The sequence below is a fragment of the Enhydra lutris genome, unplaced genomic scaffold (genome assembly GCF_002288905.1).
Source record: "Enhydra lutris kenyoni isolate GAN:26980312 unplaced genomic scaffold, ASM228890v2 scaffoldscaffold36, whole genome shotgun sequence".
Taxonomy (NCBI): domain Eukaryota; kingdom Metazoa; phylum Chordata; class Mammalia; order Carnivora; family Mustelidae; genus Enhydra; species Enhydra lutris.
Window position 1 is genome coordinate 14,272,497 of NW_019154120.1, and position 18,762 is coordinate 14,291,258.

The following is an 18,762-nucleotide window of genomic DNA, read 5'->3' on the forward strand; positions in this document are numbered from 1 at the left end:
CCTGTCCTCCCATCTTCAAGATCCCCTCTACTGCCAATTTGGAGTGTTAACTTCCTTTGTCCTACATCTACCGTGGGCCCTCAATTAACAGAATGACCAGAGTAACACACACACACACACGCGCGCGCGTGCGTGCACACACGCATATACACACTCACACACGCACACTCCCAAAAATCACTGGATCTTAGTTCTACATATCCGAGAAATATTTATAGCTTGAATAGCTAAAGGATCTTGGTGTCCTGATGTAATTAACCACCGCTTCTAGAACAATGAGTGAGTGAGGAAGAACCTGCGGACTCGGGACTTCACTGAGGTCGTAGAAACACTCGGCCACATTCTGGCAGAGCAGCTGTGGGGGGGAGGTGAGCAGTCCTGCCTCTCAACAGGGGTGCGAGGAGAAGGTATAACAGGGTTTAGGCAATTTGCAGCAGCAACAACTCCAGTATGGTTATTCCCCCCAAGAAATTTTTCTGTAAAATACTTTTTAATAAGAGGTGCATTTTATATGTTGAAAGTTTGAATTGCAAAGTGCTAAAATATATAAAATATAACCTCGCTTTCTCAAGAAATAGTGTTTTGGAAAACCATATTCCAGCATAAATTAAGTACTAGCTTCTACAACTGCTTTTAAGGGATGTTATCTATCGATTATTGTCTTTAGAGGGACAAATTACTCCCTGCCACTATCCAACTGCTTTTTCTTAAGCAGGCAGCGTTGAAATTATCCCTTGAATTTAAAAGATAAAATGAAAGCCCTATCCACTTCTGAGAACAAGGAGAAAGGGCTCAGAAATACACACCCGGCTCACACTTGTTACAGCATCGTCCAAAATGCTCATAATGCCTCTCGCGGGTACACGGAGGGGTGATCTGAAAAGTCACCTGAAAAAAAATTGACATCAGACAGAGAGTTTGCATAAGTCCCTTCTAGATAAAATGAAAAGCGAATTACTGAATTCCATTTCTGAAAAGCATAAGAAAATACAATAAACAGTCTTGAAACTGCTCCATGTGATATTATCTCCCCCCAGAAGGTCACTTTCCTGCACTAGCCCGTTCCCCACTAAGAACGTTTAAAGCCAACTGATACTGGCTTAAAAATCCATTAAAACATTTAAAAATATTCTGGTTACGGGGCGCCTGGGTGGCTCAGTTGGTTACGTGTTCGACTCTTGGTTTCTGCTCAGGTCCTGCCTAATCTCGGGGTCCTGAGATCAAGCTGGCAGTCTGCTTGGTGCTCAGCGAGGAGTCTGCTGGAGGAGCCTCTCCCTCCCCCCCTACCCCTTCCGCTGCCCAGGCTCTCCCTCTCTCTTTCTCTCTCTCTAAAATAAATAAGTCTTTTTAAAAATATCTGGTAATATGATGGATTATAGTCCCAAATTTGGTCACAAGACTGTAGGAGAACATAAGGAGGACCCTTACTATAGGTATCATATACCAGGGATGTCAAATTTGGTCTTACACACTTCCTCTGATTTTTAATACTGCTTACCTTTTAAAATTTAAACCTGCTGAGAATGTCTTAAAGCGGGACAGCAGGATGTCATAGGAACCCTGCAGGGTTGGAGCCCGGAGCCTGGCTGAAGGAGTCCTCACCGCCTGCTGGCTGAGGGACCCCCTGACAAGCTGTTCAAGCTCTTTGAGCCTCTGTATAACTCCAGTACAAATATAATTTCCAAATCCGCCCATCTAGGTAAAGCAAAGCAAAACAAAACAAAAAGCCAAGTCCCCTACCGTCACTCAGAGATTCTTATCACTTTGTCACAGAAAAGCTCTTCTCTGCATCAGCTTTCTCGGAGTGAGAGAAACAACAACAGTGCTGTGGACAGGCGGTCACATTGGACACTGAGCCGGGCGACCACCCAGCAGGGGGTCTGGCTGAACAGACACGAGGTGCTGTAGACCAAGAACCAAGATCCCTCCTGAGTCTTAGGGATCCCGAGTTACAAGCCTTGCCCTCAAGGGGCTTACGCATGCCAGGGGGCTTACATCCCTCTGCCCCCACCCAGGGGCAGACGGGACCCTGCCTCAGCTAGAGAAGGTCAGGGAGGGTGTCCTAAGGTCTGTGATAAGTGAGCTCTGTCTTACAGAATACGGAGAAATCAGAGGAGGGAAAAGCAACCGGCAGGGGAAGGAGGGGCGGGGAAGACCACCTAAAATGGAGTGAACAGGGGACGCCAGGGTGGCTCAGTGGGTTAAGTGTCTGCCTTCAGCTCAGGTCATGATCCCGGGGTCCTGGGATCGAGTCCCACATCAGGCTCCTTGCTTGGTGGGGAGCCTGCTTCTCTCTCTCCCTCTGCCTGCTTGTGCCCTCTCTCTGTCTCTGTCAAATAAATAAAATCTTTTAAAAAAAATGGTGTGAACAGGTCAGACAGAGCCACTGAGGCCTTCTGTGGCACATGGGATGGGGGTGGCAGCGGAGGCCCATCAGCAGAGTGGTGAGAGCCCAGACAGAGCTCACAGAGGGCTCGCCCGATGGACTGGATTGAAGGTCTAGAAATCACAGAGCTTAGAAGAAGCCATGCAGCCCCAGAAGACCTCAGTTCTGAAGAGAGCCCCACACCCAGAAAGCCCGAGGTCAACGACAAGGTCAATGTGCTCGCACAGCCTGCTGCGCCGGGATGTGGGCCAGGTCGGCCCGGCGCTCCCCATGGGCATGGGCTCCCATGCTGGGGGCTCTGCGCCGCGGCCATGGGACAAGGGCTGAAGGACAAAACCAGCAAGAATGACTGCACAGAAACCACCCCTTCCTCCCCTTCTCTGTCCCTTCCCGTGTTTAGAGGCAGCCGCGTCTTGGCGGGCAGCCCTGGTGTGCCTCGCACAGCAACGGGCATGGAGGAGAAACGAGCCGAAGCAACACAGAAAAGCTGGACGCGGCCCGTGCGAATCCTGCCCCGTCGGCCTGGGCTGAGCCCACGGCGTGTGAGCGCTCCTGTGCCCCGACGAGAGGCCAACAGGAGACGCGTGTGGTTGGGCCTCGCTTCTGCTGAATAAGGTTATCAATCGCTTCTGCCCCGTTCGAAAGCTCCAACAGTCTCTGTGAGATAAGCTCGGGCTTTATGGTACACATAGAGAGGTTCTTTTTAGGGGAATTTGGTGAGAGGGCTACCCTGTGACCTGGCGGGCTGCTGAGCACGCTGTCACAAGCCTCCTGGCACTGCCCTGGGCTCCACAGCGCGGTCCCGTCGAGCACCATCGGATGTGAGCAGGTGGACGGCTTGTTGGCCCGTCCAGGAGCGTGGCCGGGATCCACTCAGCCCGCTGTCTAACCCGGGGCGTTATACCTCCTGGCAAGAAGGGGAAGGTCTACGGACTCCAGAAGTGACCAGGTGTCGTAGCTCTTAAACAGAGTTTCAAACTGTCCCTTCGATTCCATTCTTCGCTCCTAAGCTTACTGTGACTCTATACCTGGATGTGTCTTCTTTTTAAAAAATCAATAGATAACTCACATAAAATTCACCCTTTGAGAGGGTACATGACAGTGGTTTTAATATATTCACAGGGCCGTGTAAATACCACTGCTATATAATTCTAGAACATTTGTATCACCCCCAAAACAACATATCTGCTTGACAGAGCTCTAGGGTTATGGATCTTTTCAGAAGCAGCAGCCGTTCTGCCGCTGGAAAACTTGCAGTGGTGAGGCAGAAAATGAATCGGAGGTACAGCTTAAACAGAATGTTATTTTGTTCTTAGGCACATTCTGCACTTTGCAGTGTGGCTTCAGACCTTCACGATGGCAACACAAATACAACGCAACAGGCTACATACGCAGACACATGTGTTTAAAGAACTATGGTTTGGGGGTTAGCAAAAAGAATCTGACAATTTTCTTGAGGACGGCTGCACATTCAGGAGAAGGCAAGCCATGCCTTTGTCTTCCTTCCCCTTCCCGGCTGGCTCTCTACCGACTTTCCTTCCCTCCTTTTCCGGAGACGCAGCTCCAGGCTGAAGCCTCTCACTAGAGGACTTCGCAGCTCCCCAGACCCAGCGCCGTGTGTCGCCATGGCTGCCTTGTGCTAGTCTCACCCTGTGCCGTGCTCCGCTCCCAGGAACAGGCTCCGGGCTGCTCTCTGAACCACAGTACCTGTGCTTGTAATGATTAGGAAATCTAAATCTCTGATTTGCTGGCCTGCTGCTGGTCCCCTGGGGACTTGTCTCATCTCACGGAGCTGCAGGCCAGACTGGGTCTACCTGTCTGCCTCCCAGCTTCCAAGTCCCCGAGGCCTGTCTGCTAGGGCTTGGTTTCTAGTTAGCCTGCGCTAGATCTCCTTCATGCACTGGAGCTCCTTTATGCCAGTCTCCTTCTGCCTGGATGCCTTGCCAGGTATACCCTTTGAACGCCACGTTTCGGTGTGAATGAATGGATGCCCGCCAGCCCCTCCCAGTCCCATCCTTCCTTTTGCCTACAGAGTTGGGTTCTGATGTCTCCCATCTCACCAGGCCTCTGGAGTCCCTGCTGGTCTTCAAGCCTTCCCTTCCAACTGCTCAGAACTGGGGTCTGAGGCCACCCTCCAAGACCAAGCTCTCTGTTGTGAGGTGGTGGCTATTATCCGTAGCAATGGTAGTAAGGCAGTAATTTGATAAAAAGCTGTTCCTGCTCCAGTGTTACAGAACCACACTCCCCCGGGGAATAGGAGATCTTAGCCTAAGGCCGCAGTTAATGGGGTGATTTCTTGGTCTACCTACAGTCTTCTTGTTTGCTCAAGACCCAGCAGCAGAAGGCCTTTGGTAACTGAATTGAGATACACAACCTTCTAGTTATCTGGATCTTTTTTTCCAGTTCTCCTTTAAGTTTGACTTGTTTCCTTCTAAAACAATAGAGCTTTTGAACGATCGTTGTCTTCATTAAACAAATAAAATGAAACCACTTTTTAAATTTCTAGTTATTAGGGGTGCCTGGGTAGCTCAGTCGGTTGAGCGTCAGGACTCTTGTTTCTGCTCAGGTCGTGAGCACAGGGTCATGAACTCAGGATTGTGATCTCAGGTTCGTGAGTTCCAGCCCCATGTCCAGCTCCACACTCAGTACTGAGTCTGCCGGAGAGTCGGCCTTCCTCTCCCCTCCCCTCATGCAGGCGCTCTCATTCTCTCTCGCTCAAATAATAAACAAACAAATGTCTAGTTATTAAAGAATACAATCATGTGATATAAAATTCAAAAGTAACCACAGGCTTCGAGGGAAGTCTCCCCGTCACTCTTCTCCCAACCACTTCTCCCAGTAGAACCAGTGCGACCGTTCCCCTGTGCATCCCAGGCAGGTGTAAGGGAGAAGTGACCTGGGATCCACCGGGGAAACTATTCTACAAAACAGCTGATCTGGAGGTCAGCCTGGGGTAAGTCTGTTCACAGCACTTGTGTTTGGTGAATAATACAACAGTACTTATACTTCTTAGTGGGGATAAGAAAAACCAGCCATGTATCGACAGGGTCCTACTACAGTTCTTTTTTTTTTAAAGATTTATTTATTTATTTATTTGACAGAAAGAGAGATCACAAGTAGGTAGAGAGACAGGCAGAGAGAGAAGGAAGCAGGCTCCCTGCTGAGCAGAGAGCCCGATGCAGGCCTCGATCCCAGGACCCTGAGATCATGACCTGAACCGAAGGCAGAGGCTTAACCCACTGAGCCACCCAGGCGTCTGCTTACTACAGTTCTTAATGAACTACTAACACGATGTCTGGCCCACAGTTTATGTCAACTAACCTTGTTCTCTGCTACACCTCCCCTGAATTAATAAGGAACATGAGAGTCTGTTTATGGCAAATACGCTTCCCGTTGCCCACCCACCCACATACATTCCTTGGAAAGTCCTAAAAAAAGGAGTTAAAATGGCAAGACGTGACACTTAATTGATTTGCCTTCTGTTGCTTTACTTTCTTGTATGTTTTGTGTCGCGTGCATATTTTTTTTTGAGGCGTACAGGCTGCTGTTTATTCTGACAGATGGCAGAGTTGTCTGGAAGAAGCATGTCCACAGTTGGTACAAAGACTTTGGGGGGCAGGGGGAAGATAATAAATTGTAAATCAGGTTTCTCTGTATAAAGCTGCGTGGATTTATTTCCCAATGCAAAGCCACATAGGGTCCAATCCTGAAAAAAACGGAAACTGAAGAAACACAACCTCTCTACCAGTGGAGTGACAGAGACCCGTGGGTCTGTATCTAGATCCTGTCGGGAAGGTTGACTTAAATACTTATTTTTTGTGCTGTTAAGCAACCCAACTGTAGTGAAAGTCATCACAGAAACTAAAATTACTTTCTGGCTCTACTGAAGACTCATGCTGACATCTAACAGAGCAGAAAGAAGCTTGGCCCCTTCTGTCAGATCAAGGGGAAAAAGAACCCAACCCAGAAAAACAAATGAGGGATTTCCCATAGATTTCATTCTATAAAATATCATCTGTGACTCTATTTGAGAAATTTGGCTATAATTTAAGTAAAGATGGTATCAGATTTCTGAATGCTGCAGAATTGAGAGATGTGGTTTTTGTTAACAGAGAAACTATGAAATGTGAAACTAACACCTCACTTAATAGTCCCACTGCCCTTGAGAAAAAGTGTCCTTAAAGAAAGTCACCATTGAAACTGCTCCTGCTCAGAGCGGAGTACCGGGGACAAGGGAGCTGTGTCCCTCAGAACACCAAGACAGCTGGTGTACAAGCATGGTCTCACGCCAGGAAACTGTCCCTGAAGACTTTGTTTCTAGAAACAAATAAGTGACAAACAAGAGATAACAGCGATAAAGATGACTGAACAGATCAGAGCAACCTAGCAAACGCTGCTGCTCCTCGAGCGTTTCCTTGAGCGACGACTTCTCTCCACTGGCTGCGAAGGCAGGCCAGAGAGGTCCTCCCCTCACAGCTGTCTCAGAGGGTCAGTACCCTTCCTATGGAGATGCTCTGAGGAACCCTGAGGCTTCCTCCTTTCTTAGTTCCTCTCCTCCAGAAGTCTCCCGATGCTCTGCTCTACTCTGTCCTCGATCATGGCACAGTCATACATCTACTGATAAAAAGAAAGCATCCTACCCTCATGCTTCTTGGTTAAAAGTTCATAACCAGAAGTGGAAATGACACAGAAGTCATTTGTAGCTCAGAGGTCCAGTAAGACAGAAAAAAGAAAAAAAGAAAGAAAAATGAAATATTAACTAAAATAAAGTCTGACATGCCAGCATGCAGGAATTCAGCAGAACAGAGGGAAGGATGAACAGAACGGGGGGACATGGGAAGAGGGGAGCATGGGACCGGGAGGAAGGGCCTGGCCAGGCCACCGCACTGAGTAGGGCAGTGGGCTCCAGCGTTCTCCCACCCAGTGCTCAGAACTGAGCTTCCTGTTTGGCTGGGATAGTAGGTGCCTGACATTGCTTCAGTAAAACTGGCCACTTTTCTACAACCTGAGGACAAGGGGGAGGGCAATTCTAAGCCTTAGTCTTCTCACCTGTAAAATGGGGCTAATCATCGCGCGCCTCCCACTGCAGTGAGGATCACATGTGATCACCCATGCAAACGAGGCGGCAGTACTCCGAAAAATTAAGGCTCCGCTTCCCTCCGTTGAAGCTGAGATGTCTCTACTAACTTGTGGAAGAACGAGTGAGGTAACCAACCACCTTATTCGCTCAGCACAATGGCAGTGCCTGGGCCAGTGGCCAGTGATGGGGGCGCTGGATTCCACCGTGCCTACCTGGGCAGGGCTGGTAAGCATCCGTCACTTAGATCAGATCATTCCCTGAGGAGGTAAAGGGAAGACTGTAACCAGAAAAGGGGAAGAGGATAGAAAAGGGAAGGAGGGGACCTGCAGGAAAATTCTGAAGACCTGGCAGTTTCCCTGAATGTACCAAGGTGGGCGACTGGGGGAAAAAATGTTGTGGGTTTTTTTTTTTTTTTAAGGTTTTATTTATTTATTTGAAAGAGAGAGAGCAAGAGAGAGCATGAGCTGGGGTGTGGCGATGGCGGGGGGGCGGGGGCAGAAAAGCAGACTCCCCGCTAAGCAGGGAGCCCAATAGGAGGCTCGATCCCAGGACTCCGGGATCATGACCTGAGCCCATGAAGCCAGACACTTAACCGACTGAGCCACGCAGGCACCCGGGAAAAAAAAATGCCCTTTTTAAAAGCATATTTGATTTCACATAAAGAAGTGTTTTCTCATAGGATTGAAATCGTGACAAGTGGTCAGACTCATCTCAGTGGTTTTCTGTCTGGGGGGTTCAGTCCGTGACACGGGGTGCACTTGGATGAGGGCAGAGACAGTTTACTCAGGGCGGCTGCTAGATTTTATCTGCCAATGATTTCTGTTAACTAGGACATAACTGAGTTATGACCAAATGCCTTCTACACATTTTCATTTTAAATAAACTGATAGAAGTTCAGGCTTGGAGATTTACAGAGTATCAGCCTCATTTTCCTTTTGTACAAACAAAAGCTTCAGATTCCACACTTCAGAACAATGTTACACAGGCACCTAGGAAGACAATAGCTTATAAAGGCACAAAGAGAAGAAAGGGGCAGCTTTTGGGGAACCCCCCCCCATACACGCCAACAGATCACCTAGCATACTGCCCTCACCTGGGAGATACTCAGCTATGGGACCATTGAAAACTTGGAGACACCGTTGAACCAGCCAGGTACATGGCCCAAGTCAGAACAGAAGTGGGTACAGAGAATCAGAGGGTCTGAACAGAAAATGCCCTGAGTATTTAAAATATAATTCATTTCATAAAAATATAGTTTACACACAACTCTTGGGGGGGGGGATCTGCTAAAATTGAGGCTCAAGTATTCTCTGATTAATTAACATGAAAAGATGTGTCTAATGTGTTTGATTGTGAAGGACATTATGACTGTCACAGATGCTCTGCTAATTGACCTGCTATTAAAGGATCTGGAACAGAGGACACCTGGGTGGCTCAGTCCGTTAAGCATCTGCCTTCAGCTTGGGTCATGATCCTGGGGTCCTGGGACAGAGCCCCATGTCAGGCTCCCTGCTCAGCGGGGAGCCTGCTTCTCCTTCCCCCTCTGTCCTCCCACCCCCCATGCCGCTCTGGCTCTCTCTCTCTCAAATAAATAAAATCTTGAAAGGATCTGGAACATTCTAAGATGCATTTTATGAATATGTTTCCAGTAACAAAGAGGACGTAAAACTCAGACTCGAAGGATATTCATCACAGCTGGTCAACTCCCACTGTCTCACTGAAAATAACAAATATGAATCAACCCCCTCCCCACACAGAGACCACACTCCATGATGCGGTTGTGATTCATTTACTCACTGTGCAAATAACAGCATAAGGCCAGTCACTCCTTTGCCTATTATTCGCTGTGCTTATGACCAGAAGACAATCCTGCTCTAGTCTAGGGTTTAATACTAGATGGCAACTATCACTTTGAAAGCTCTGCTATCATCAGACCCTCAAAGGTGTCTTTACTTGGGCAAGGGATTGGCCAAGGGATTGGCTGGGTGTGGGACTGAAGAAATTAGCCCATCCCTGGCCTCTCAAATTGCTTAGCACCGGACACAGGCACAGAGAGACGGACAACTGTAATAGAGACCCACAAAACAGAGCAAGAGCTGCTGCATGTACTGGAAAGATCCAAGTACACTGAGTCCCTGCATTTGACCCGCCCTGGTCACGGGCAGGGAAAGAGAGAGAGCTCGGCCCGGGCTTCATCTTCCCCAGCTCCAGGACTGGGAAGAGATCACAGAGGGAGGCGCACAAACCCCAGAGGCAGGGGTGAGGGGGCCAGGCAGAGCAGGGAGAAGAGAAGGCTGGTGCTTGGGCAGGTAGGCAGAGGAGGAAGCAGGGGGAGCCCTGGGGAGGAGTGTCCTTGCTTAGCGTCCACAGGAGAACACCGAGGACAGGCTAACACAGAACGCAGTCTGGGTCCGCGAGGCGATGTGATGAGCCTGGGAGGGGAACTGCGGGTCAGATGACATTGGTGGAGACCCGGATAAAGGAAGGGAAGAAGCCAAGTTCACAGCAAGTGTCAAGAGAAGGAGGATTGTCTGTGGGCGTAAGGAGCGTTTGCAGAACTCCAAGAAGTGTGCAAGGCCGGGTCAGGAAGAGCAGCACGGCCCAAAGGCCTGGTGTGGTGAGGGGAGGGCGGTACAGGAAGTCACACAACTCATTACATAATCACCCAGATCTCAAGGTAACGTGCCCCTGCAGCGCCCGGACTGGGTGGCACTGACTGCCGGCTCCTGGCCGACGGTGACGGACACCGTCAAGGCTTAAATAACCAGCGCTTCACGCTATTTTCGTTACCGGGCTGGGATGACAACATCTGCCATCAGAGGTGAACTTTTTAAAATTTTTAACTGTGGGAAGGTGCAAATGATGTAAAATTTGCTATCTTTGTCATTTCAGATTTCTTTTTATTTGAGAGAGAGAGAGCGCGCACACGTGGACACAGCGGGAGGGTCGAGGGAGAGAGACTCTCAAGCAGACTCCCCGCTGAGCATGGACCCCCCCCCACCCCCACCCCCACCCCCACCGTGGGGCTCGAGTCCACGACCCTGAGATCACAACCTGAGCTAAAATCAAGAGTCAATCAACTGACTGAGCCACCCATGTGTTCCCCAAGAATTTACTCTCTTAACCACTATGCTGTAAGATTTTTTAGGAATAGATATTAGGCTCAGAAAAAAAAAATCTGACTTAGGTCAAGCGTGATGAATAAAAAAAAAAAAAAATCCCAAAAACGTAGAGGAACTTACGGCCTATTCGATGTCTTGACATACTGGCCATTTCGACTCAGCAAGCATTCGGTGAGTGACTTCATCAGCTATCTTGGAAGGCGTGTGTGGCCCCATCAGCATCGCCCCCCCACCACCTGGGTTCCAGGTGTGCTCTTCAAGGAAAACCAGGACGGTGGCTGCACTCACTCTCTCCTCCCTCAGAAAGGGGCCCACCAAAGCTCTATTGATTTCTGCTCAGCCCTCTTCCTTGCTTTCCTCACAATACAGTCATTATCTCTGTTCCTTGAAAAGAAAACATACGGCCCAAGGGAAAATGAAGAAATAACCTTGCATTTCAAAACTCCAATTGCAAGTGTCTTTGTCTCCCAGACAGATAAAGAGGGAAACAAGTTCGCAGCTGTGGGCTACTTGAAAGGAAAGTGCAAGGACCCTTTGTTTCCTAAACACAGTAATTAGGAAGGCTTTGACTTGTCCTTGTATTATCAACGGGAGAGGCTCCAGTGAATTCCCCTTTATTCTCCCAGTGCCCGCCTTTTCCTTCCCTTTCCTTTCTTTTTTCTTTCCTTTCTTTTTCTTTTACTTTTCTTCCTTTCTCTGTCTGTTTCTTTCTTTCTTTCTCTTTCTCTCAACATCCTGATTTTTTTAAGCTTGCATTCATTTGAGATGAGAGCTACTTCTCTGTTCTGCCCACAGCTAAAGTCAGCGACCCCTGTGCTTCCAAGAGCGCGCTGGCCTGCAGAAGGCCAAGCCTCCTTCCAGGCCCAGCCTTCATTCTGGGGATGCACCAAGCTACTAAGACCACGAGCGCCCAACGTGGCCAGAGAAAGGACTAGCTGGTCTCTGGCCCTCAGAGTGAAGTCCAGTGCTTCTCAAACATGCACAGAATTACCCAGAAATCGGATGGTTTCAGTAGGTCTGGGGCAGGCCCTGAGATCCTGCGTTTCTAACAGGCTCCGGGTTCTGCTGCAGCTGGTCTCTGTGTGGCAAGGTCAGAGATCATGTTAAAGACCAAGATCCAGAACTTTCTCATATCCCCAAACACCACACAGTCATCTCCATCCATATGATGGATATTGAGAACCACCTCCCACTGCTGGATACAGACACCATCTATCTTGAGTGGGAGTGAAGGAAGAGTCGGCCCTTAGGACCCACTGCCTGTGTGCCAGGCACTATGCTGGCGGCTTTCCTTTCTCTCACTTCCCGCGTCCTGAAAGAAGACAGAGTAACCGGCTGAAACGGTTAGGGGTGCAGCAAAGGCACATAGCAAATGCTCAGATTCTTGTTGAACTGACGAATCATTTTTCCTGAAGGACCGCTGTGAGCTCCTAAGTTCCCTTTCCAGAAGACACAATCGTTTTCTCCGAGCTCTGGATTAAACTCAAACTTCCAAGCATGGGCTTAGAAGAGTTCCACCAATTTGGGGCAAAGTGAGAGCCACCTTGAGGGAAGGCGGTTGCAAAATTGAGCTTAGAAATCTCTTCCTGGCCTCCAATTCTCCTTTCTAATAGGGACAGGAGAACACAGATCTGCCCAACCAGCACACGACACAGCTGGTCCAGCCTCAGGCCCATGAATGGGTGCCCCTGGCCCTTTTCCTGAAGTCCCTCTGCATTCCTGGGGTAAGCAGAGCGAGCGGCCTATTGCTCACCCCTTCTGCACTCCCCGGCCTGTGAGGGCCGCTCTGCACCCTTAGGATAACAACCAGTCAGCGGTACATTCTGATCCTTTGCCCGTTTGCAATTTGACATATATATAGGAACCTTAAGGGCCTGGTCACCCAGACCCACCTGGGCCATGGAACTCATCTGAACTCGTCTGAACTCATCCGAAGGGGGCAATGTTTTGTTTTGTTTTAAAGATTTTACTTACTTATTTGACAGAGAGATCACAAGTAGGCAGAGAGGCAGGCAGAGAGAGGGGGAAGCAGGCTCCCTGCCGAGCAGAGAGCCCAATGCGGGGCTCAATCCCAGGACCCTGAGATCCTGACCTGAGCTGAAGGCAGAGGCTTTAACCCACTGAGCCACCCAGGTGCCCCGTGGGGGGCAATGTTTTATGATTTCATTTAAAAAATTTTAAACATTGGAGCCATTAGAAATTAAGGGTTAACTTTTAAGACAGATTTCAGGTATGCTCCCACTGAACTCAGCTGTCCCTGTGTCTGGTCCTCCATTGTCAGAGGTCTGGGGTCTGTGTCCAAGTTTCTTGCTACTAGGTATGAGTAATACAAACCCCACTGGGGACTCCTCCTCTCACGCCAAGGGAAAGCTCAAAACGTGATGGTGACCAGAGACTAGGTATGTCCTGGCTCTCCTGTTTGGAGCTTTTCTCTTACTACTTAGGGCGGTGACTTCTACAACACTGAAAGATGGCCATTCAGAATAGGAAGGATTCAGAAGCGTGCTGTGGTAGAGACACCAAAATTGGAGTCAGGTCATTTGGGCCAAGAGAGGTGTCCCCAGATCCACTGTGATTATAGTAATGCTAAGCCATAGAGAACCTTTAAAAAGATAATAGAGCTACATTTCACCTGTCTCCCCTCCCCCTACCTCACTAGCACAGAGCGGGACAGGTGGCAAGACGGGGACACACTCAGGACGGTGAGCGATAGCCTGGTGTATTCCCGGTGGGGGGAACACAGAGAAGTCAGAGATATCTCTGCACCAGGAAGTGGCAGGGGTGATTCAAAATGTCACATTTTCTTTCCTCCTGAGTCAGGGATCAACTGGCCAGGGACCCTGGGCTGGGTACTCAGGGTGCTGGTTTAAACCTGACCTGCTTAAAGTCACAGCGTTTTTCTTTTTGCATAACAACAGTTAACAGAAGAAGGCTCTCCTGAGGGAGCAGCCGGGTTATGGTATTTCCAAAGACACTGGAAAGCTTGCTTCTGTCCCAGCACTCCTGGAGCGTCTTGCTCCAGTCCCCCAGCTGGTTGTGCAGCGCTTTCCCTGAGCGGGGGAAGGCCCTGCCTCTGGAGGGGCCCTTAGGAGTTCCAGCTCCACCACTTACAGGCTGTGCGACCCGGGGTTCCCTGGGCCTCCCTCTCCCCTCTCTCCTGCCCAAGTGAGGATTAGAGTGAATGCACCAAGCACAGCCTGGCACACAGAAGGGGTCCAACAGATGGCAGGTGTTTTTAATATAACCGATCCCACAATGTTAACGTAGAGCTGGCTCAGAACCTTTTTAGGGAATCCCAGGGTTTCCAGCAGGGGTTCTCAAGCTTACTGGTGCCTCAGAATCCCCTGGAGAGATTGTTTGACAGGACTGCCTCCAGAAGTTCTGATTCGGTGACATGGGGTAGGGCCTGGGAATGCGCATGTCTAACAAGCTCCCAAGTAGTGGGGATGCTGGACCTAGGGACCACACTGCGCACGGGGTAGCGTCCCAGCTCCTGAGGCTTGTCCACACATTCCTTCACGACGAGTCAGCCTATACTCCCTCCACTGCCAAGTCGGCCTGACCCTTTCCTGGTCTCTCTGGCCAGCCCTGGACTCCAGACATCAGGACTGGACTCAGCTTTCCCATCTCCGTGCCCCTTCCCTGCTGCCTGCCCTCAGAGACAGCCCCACCCTCCAGGACCAGGTCAGGAACCACGTGCTTGGTTCTCCACCCCGTCCCTCCGCCCTGCCCCGTGCTCCTGGCCATCTACTGGGTTCCTCTTTTGTAGGGATTTAGACCCTCAGAATCGCAAGGAGTGCGGACTGTCCTGTCTCGTCTGCGTTCCCAGATGGGGAGCCGTCCGGGTCAAGGGCATGTGGCAGAGGTCTGATGTTTTCCACGGGGTCTTCTGGCCTTCTGTGTGTATGTTTGTGATGTTTGTGAGTTTTTGCCACTGAGTACTAAATCAGGATCCACTGAATTGAAAGGAAAAAAAGCTGACAGAGAGGTTCAAGGAACCAGAATGAATAACTCTGGGCAGAGGGAAGTTGTGGGTAACAATCTTCAACAATGGAAACATTAAAATAAAGAACATTGACCAACTGATCTTTACCCCCCTGAAAGAACAAATTTGAGGAAATGGGGTCAAATTGTGACATGTTCGATCTAGGTCGGCTATAGGGAAGTTCCTGATATTGGGAATTATGAACAGTGAGCTGGCTTAGCGAAGGCGGGTGTGAAAAATCTCCAGTCTGCTCGAAGATGGAACAGATTCTCGATTCCCAGGGAAGTTTTAGACGTGATTCTGCCTTAATATCTTGGGTACAAAGTTAAGAGGAGGGAAGGGCCCTGTATACAAGTTTCTTTCAACTGGACACGGGTTTGGCAGCTGCTCGAGCTACTTAAAGATACACACTGTCAAGGTCGCTGCTACCCGCATTTCAAAGAGTAACAAATATTTTTAAAAAATCAATACCTTGGGGAAGTGGTTGGTCTTCCAACTCAGGGGTGTCATGGGAACCCACGCGGGCCAACCCTGTGCGGCCAGTAGGATTTATGCAACACCGCAGGCCTCCCTGCCCACTTGCCAGGTTTAACCATCACATTCACGAAAAGTTAGAGAGTTTTTCTTCCTCATTTTTAATGGAAAGTCTTCAAATTTCTGGTGGCGGGAGGAAGTGGCCCTTGCACTCTCCACAGAGAACAGGAAATGTAATGAGTTATTATTATTCTGATAAACTGGAAGGATAGTTTTTGCAGTCAGTTCTTCCTTCCACTTTGAAACCTGGCAGCTTTCTGACTGTGCTGCTGCCTGCCGGGTCTCCGTGTCACCTGCTCGGCTAGATTTGGGGTGGTGGGGGCAAGGCAGAAGGGAGCTGGGTAGAGAGAAAGGGAAACGCTTCTCGTAGGCACCACAATCCACTGGGAAAATATGTTTTTTTTTAAGTGCAAAGGATTTGCTGCGCTCTGGTTCCAAGGTAAATACAGTTTCTATTTAGGAGCAGGTGACATATTTGAGGCCAGTGCGGGAGGACCACAGGTCAGGTCACACCTGTTTTAATGATGGACCCTCTGGGATCCCTGGCCCCTTATCTCTCTCTCGCCTGAGTCTGAGAGTTTCAGATTCTGCCGACAGCCTGAACTTCTGATTCCAAGACACCTTTAAGTCAGGAAATGGCTCTAAATTCCAGAGCACACTAATTTCCCGTGGACCCCAGTGCCTTGGGGGCTCTTAGCTTGTTTACCTCGCTGGAGGGTGATGAACTTTGTCTCTCCACACAGTAAAATAATCCAAAGCAGCTGGGATTCAATGGCCTAAAATTCATTTCTTGCTGGTTTAGGAAAAAAAAAATCCTTCTTGACTTGAACCTGAAACAGAAGTCTCCTTAATGAGCTGTGAGAAACACAGTTCAAATGGTCAGCTATTTTACTCTGACACCCATCACATCTTTTTTTTTTTTTTTTTTTTTTTTTTAAAGTAATCGGTCCAACCACATCCTTTGCCCCTGTCTTGTGGGCGCCTAGCACCACTCGGCTAGCTCTGAAATCACTCCTGCATTTGGCTTCTCCTTTCTCTTGCCAGTACACCGACCTGATTCCAGCCTTCACTGGCTCTCCCCCCAAACCAGGGCAGTGGCCTCCTTACTGCCCCTGAACCTACCCCCGACCCCCTTCCTTGTAACGCGCAAATCTGAGCATGACCCTCTCCGGCCCACAGTGCAGCCAGATAAAATCTGAACTATTTTGCTTGCACAGAAGTCTCTCCAGGGCTGGCTCTCTCTCCCTCTCCCCACATGCCCTTGGGAGTCCTGGAGCGGAGTCCTTTTTAGAGTTCCCTGAAAACCCTGCAGTGTCACGTCTCCTGGCATCAGCCGCCCTGGGTCCCCCAGCCCAAATGCTGCCCCCTTGTCCCTCCTGGGCTTTAGATGTACATGACTGGACCGTGAGGAAGAAGGAGCTATTCTCTCAAGCAGGTTAAAGCGCTCCTTGTCCCGGGTGCCCGCCACGCTTGGAAAATGCTCCCAGTGCCTCCTCCGCGAATCTCTGTGTGCAGGTCTAGCTGTGCGCCTCCCGGAGAAGGGGTGTGGGGGGGAGGGTGGCTATGGCCCTGGTCTCTGTCTCCTCCGCCTGTTGCAGAGTGTCCCACATGCCATAGTAAGTGCTCATTTTGTTGAAATACATGAACACAGATTCGGTGTCACTTCTCACTCTTGGGTCCCCTGTCCTGAATACGGCAGCCCGCAGACAGGAAAGGCTGGGAGAGGAGGGGCCCAGGCGGCGAATGCCGATGTCAGGTTATGGGCACACATCCCTAAAGCGTGTGCTTCAAACTGCTGACCGTGGGGGGGGGGGGGGGAGTGCTGCTGTGAGAACGGCAGAGGCAGAAACAGCAGCGCCAGCCCGCCCGCCCTTGACTTCAGAGACAGCGGGGAAGCCTGCCAGGGGCGCGCGGGCAGGTCGGTCTCGGTGGCAGGAAACAGACCGAGCGCGCCTCTCAGAATGAGGACAGAGATATGGGGCCGTGCGTAATCTCACTGGCCACCCACTCGGGGCTCAACCTCAAAAGCTCACTACGAACTTTAGACCGACCAAGTCTTTTGTTTTGCTGAAGCCCACTGTCTCACTCTTGGTTTCTCCCGGCTCAGTGTTCTCGGGGCAGAAAAAATGAAAGGAGTTTCTAGTGGTGGACCCTGCGGGAAGCCCACCCCATTGCAAGCAGAGAGAAGCACAAAGAGAAAGGGACTGACTTCTGCCGACCAGGTGGAGAACCTGGCGGTGCCTGCTGCTGGGGGGGGACGGGGGGGGGGGGCACTCACGTGCTGGGCAGAATGCTCCCCAGACCAGCTCTGGGCGCGCGGAGGTGAGGTCAGCTTGCCTTGGGCCCCGTGAGGGGTGCTTCCCTTGTGCGCTAGGGTCAGGATGCTGCTGGGAGACGGCAGACTGGCAGTCTGGGGAGGCCACCCAACCCGGCGGGCAGGTGCCCTTGGGAGTGAATCACCTGGAGAGCCAATGACCATCAGGGTGCAGACCCATATCAGCAAAAAAAAAAAAAAAACAAAACCAAACCAAGACAAAACAAAAATGGCCTAGACAACAGACAACACCTCTGGCACCTTAGACACACCGTGTGGGAAAAACAATATTAGTTTTTCTCCATACTTCAAAAATAGGAAAATACAACGGGGGAAATTTTAATACTGACATGGTGATAAAGTTCACGCAGCACCTTCTCAACACAACACTCTCTGCAAAGGAGGCCCTGGTCTGGAACTCCCCTTTTCATGGCCTCATAAAGCACTGATTTATTGACCTTCAAAGATACACCTTTATTGTTTCAGTTTTCCTGGTGTAAGAATTTCTGGTAGATAACTGAAAAAGCAAGCTCATATTTCCTTATCAACACAGAGAATGTGTTTATATTACAGATCTGTCGTGGCGGGGGTGGGGGGGAGTAGTGGGAAGGAAGTAGCAGGCGAGGCATTCGAAATACTTTGTTATCAACAGAATGGACTAAAAGACCACCGATCTACACGTTTGTGGTTCTCCAAAGTATTAACCTATAGCCAAGTCTTCTCTCTAGGATAGGAGGGGGCAGGAGGACAGCGAGCAGGTGCCTCTCCAAAGCCTACAGCTCCCCTCTAGGGGATTTCCTCCGTGGGGTCTCCCCACAGGCTTTTCCAGGGCTCTGTGGCTTCTCTGTCTCTGATCACTCTACCTTACCACCTCAGCAAAGGCCATATGAAAGCTAGCTCAGAAACTGTAGGTGTTTAATGTCTTGTCTGTTGTGGGTTTTCCTGAATTAAGTGCTTTGTAGTATTTATAAAGTCATTTAAAAAATGAGTTTTTTTTAATTTTTGTTTTTTTTTAAGATTCCTTTAAGCCTGAACCACTCACACCACCCTCTTGACTAGAAAGCTTCCTTTCCCCAACAGCCTCTTGGCTTCAATCCCTCTCTGGCCCTTGATTTCCTGTCCATGCTGTAAAGACTACTCAGGAAAAACCCCTTCCTCCAGAAGTCCACCCTGATTGCTCTAGCTGTACTGGTTCCCTCCTGCTCTCCACCCCCACGCTGCACTTCCTTGATCACATGCTGCCTTATTATTATTACAGGTTCACCTGTCTAGTCCTCTGACTAGACAGTGGCCTGTGAACGCTGTTGTCTCCGTCCTGTTTCTCATGAGCCCGGTGTCACA

The 18,762-nt window shown here is 49.8% G+C and overlaps 1 protein-coding gene across 1 annotated transcript in view; it reads right to left on the reverse strand.

Moving 5' to 3' along the window:
• Positions 1-15,547, reverse strand: part of LOC111154251 (TNF receptor superfamily member 11a) — a 43,397-nt gene extending 27,850 nt beyond the window's left edge. Inside the window, 3 exon segments of the mRNA XM_022513752.1 lie at positions 807-888; positions 15,045-15,103; positions 15,106-15,547. Coding sequence (XP_022369460.1) covers positions 807-888; positions 15,045-15,103; positions 15,106-15,169 — 205 coding nt within the window. The 5' untranslated portion in view covers positions 15,170-15,547.
• Between the last annotated feature and the right edge of the window lie 3,215 nt (positions 15,548-18,762).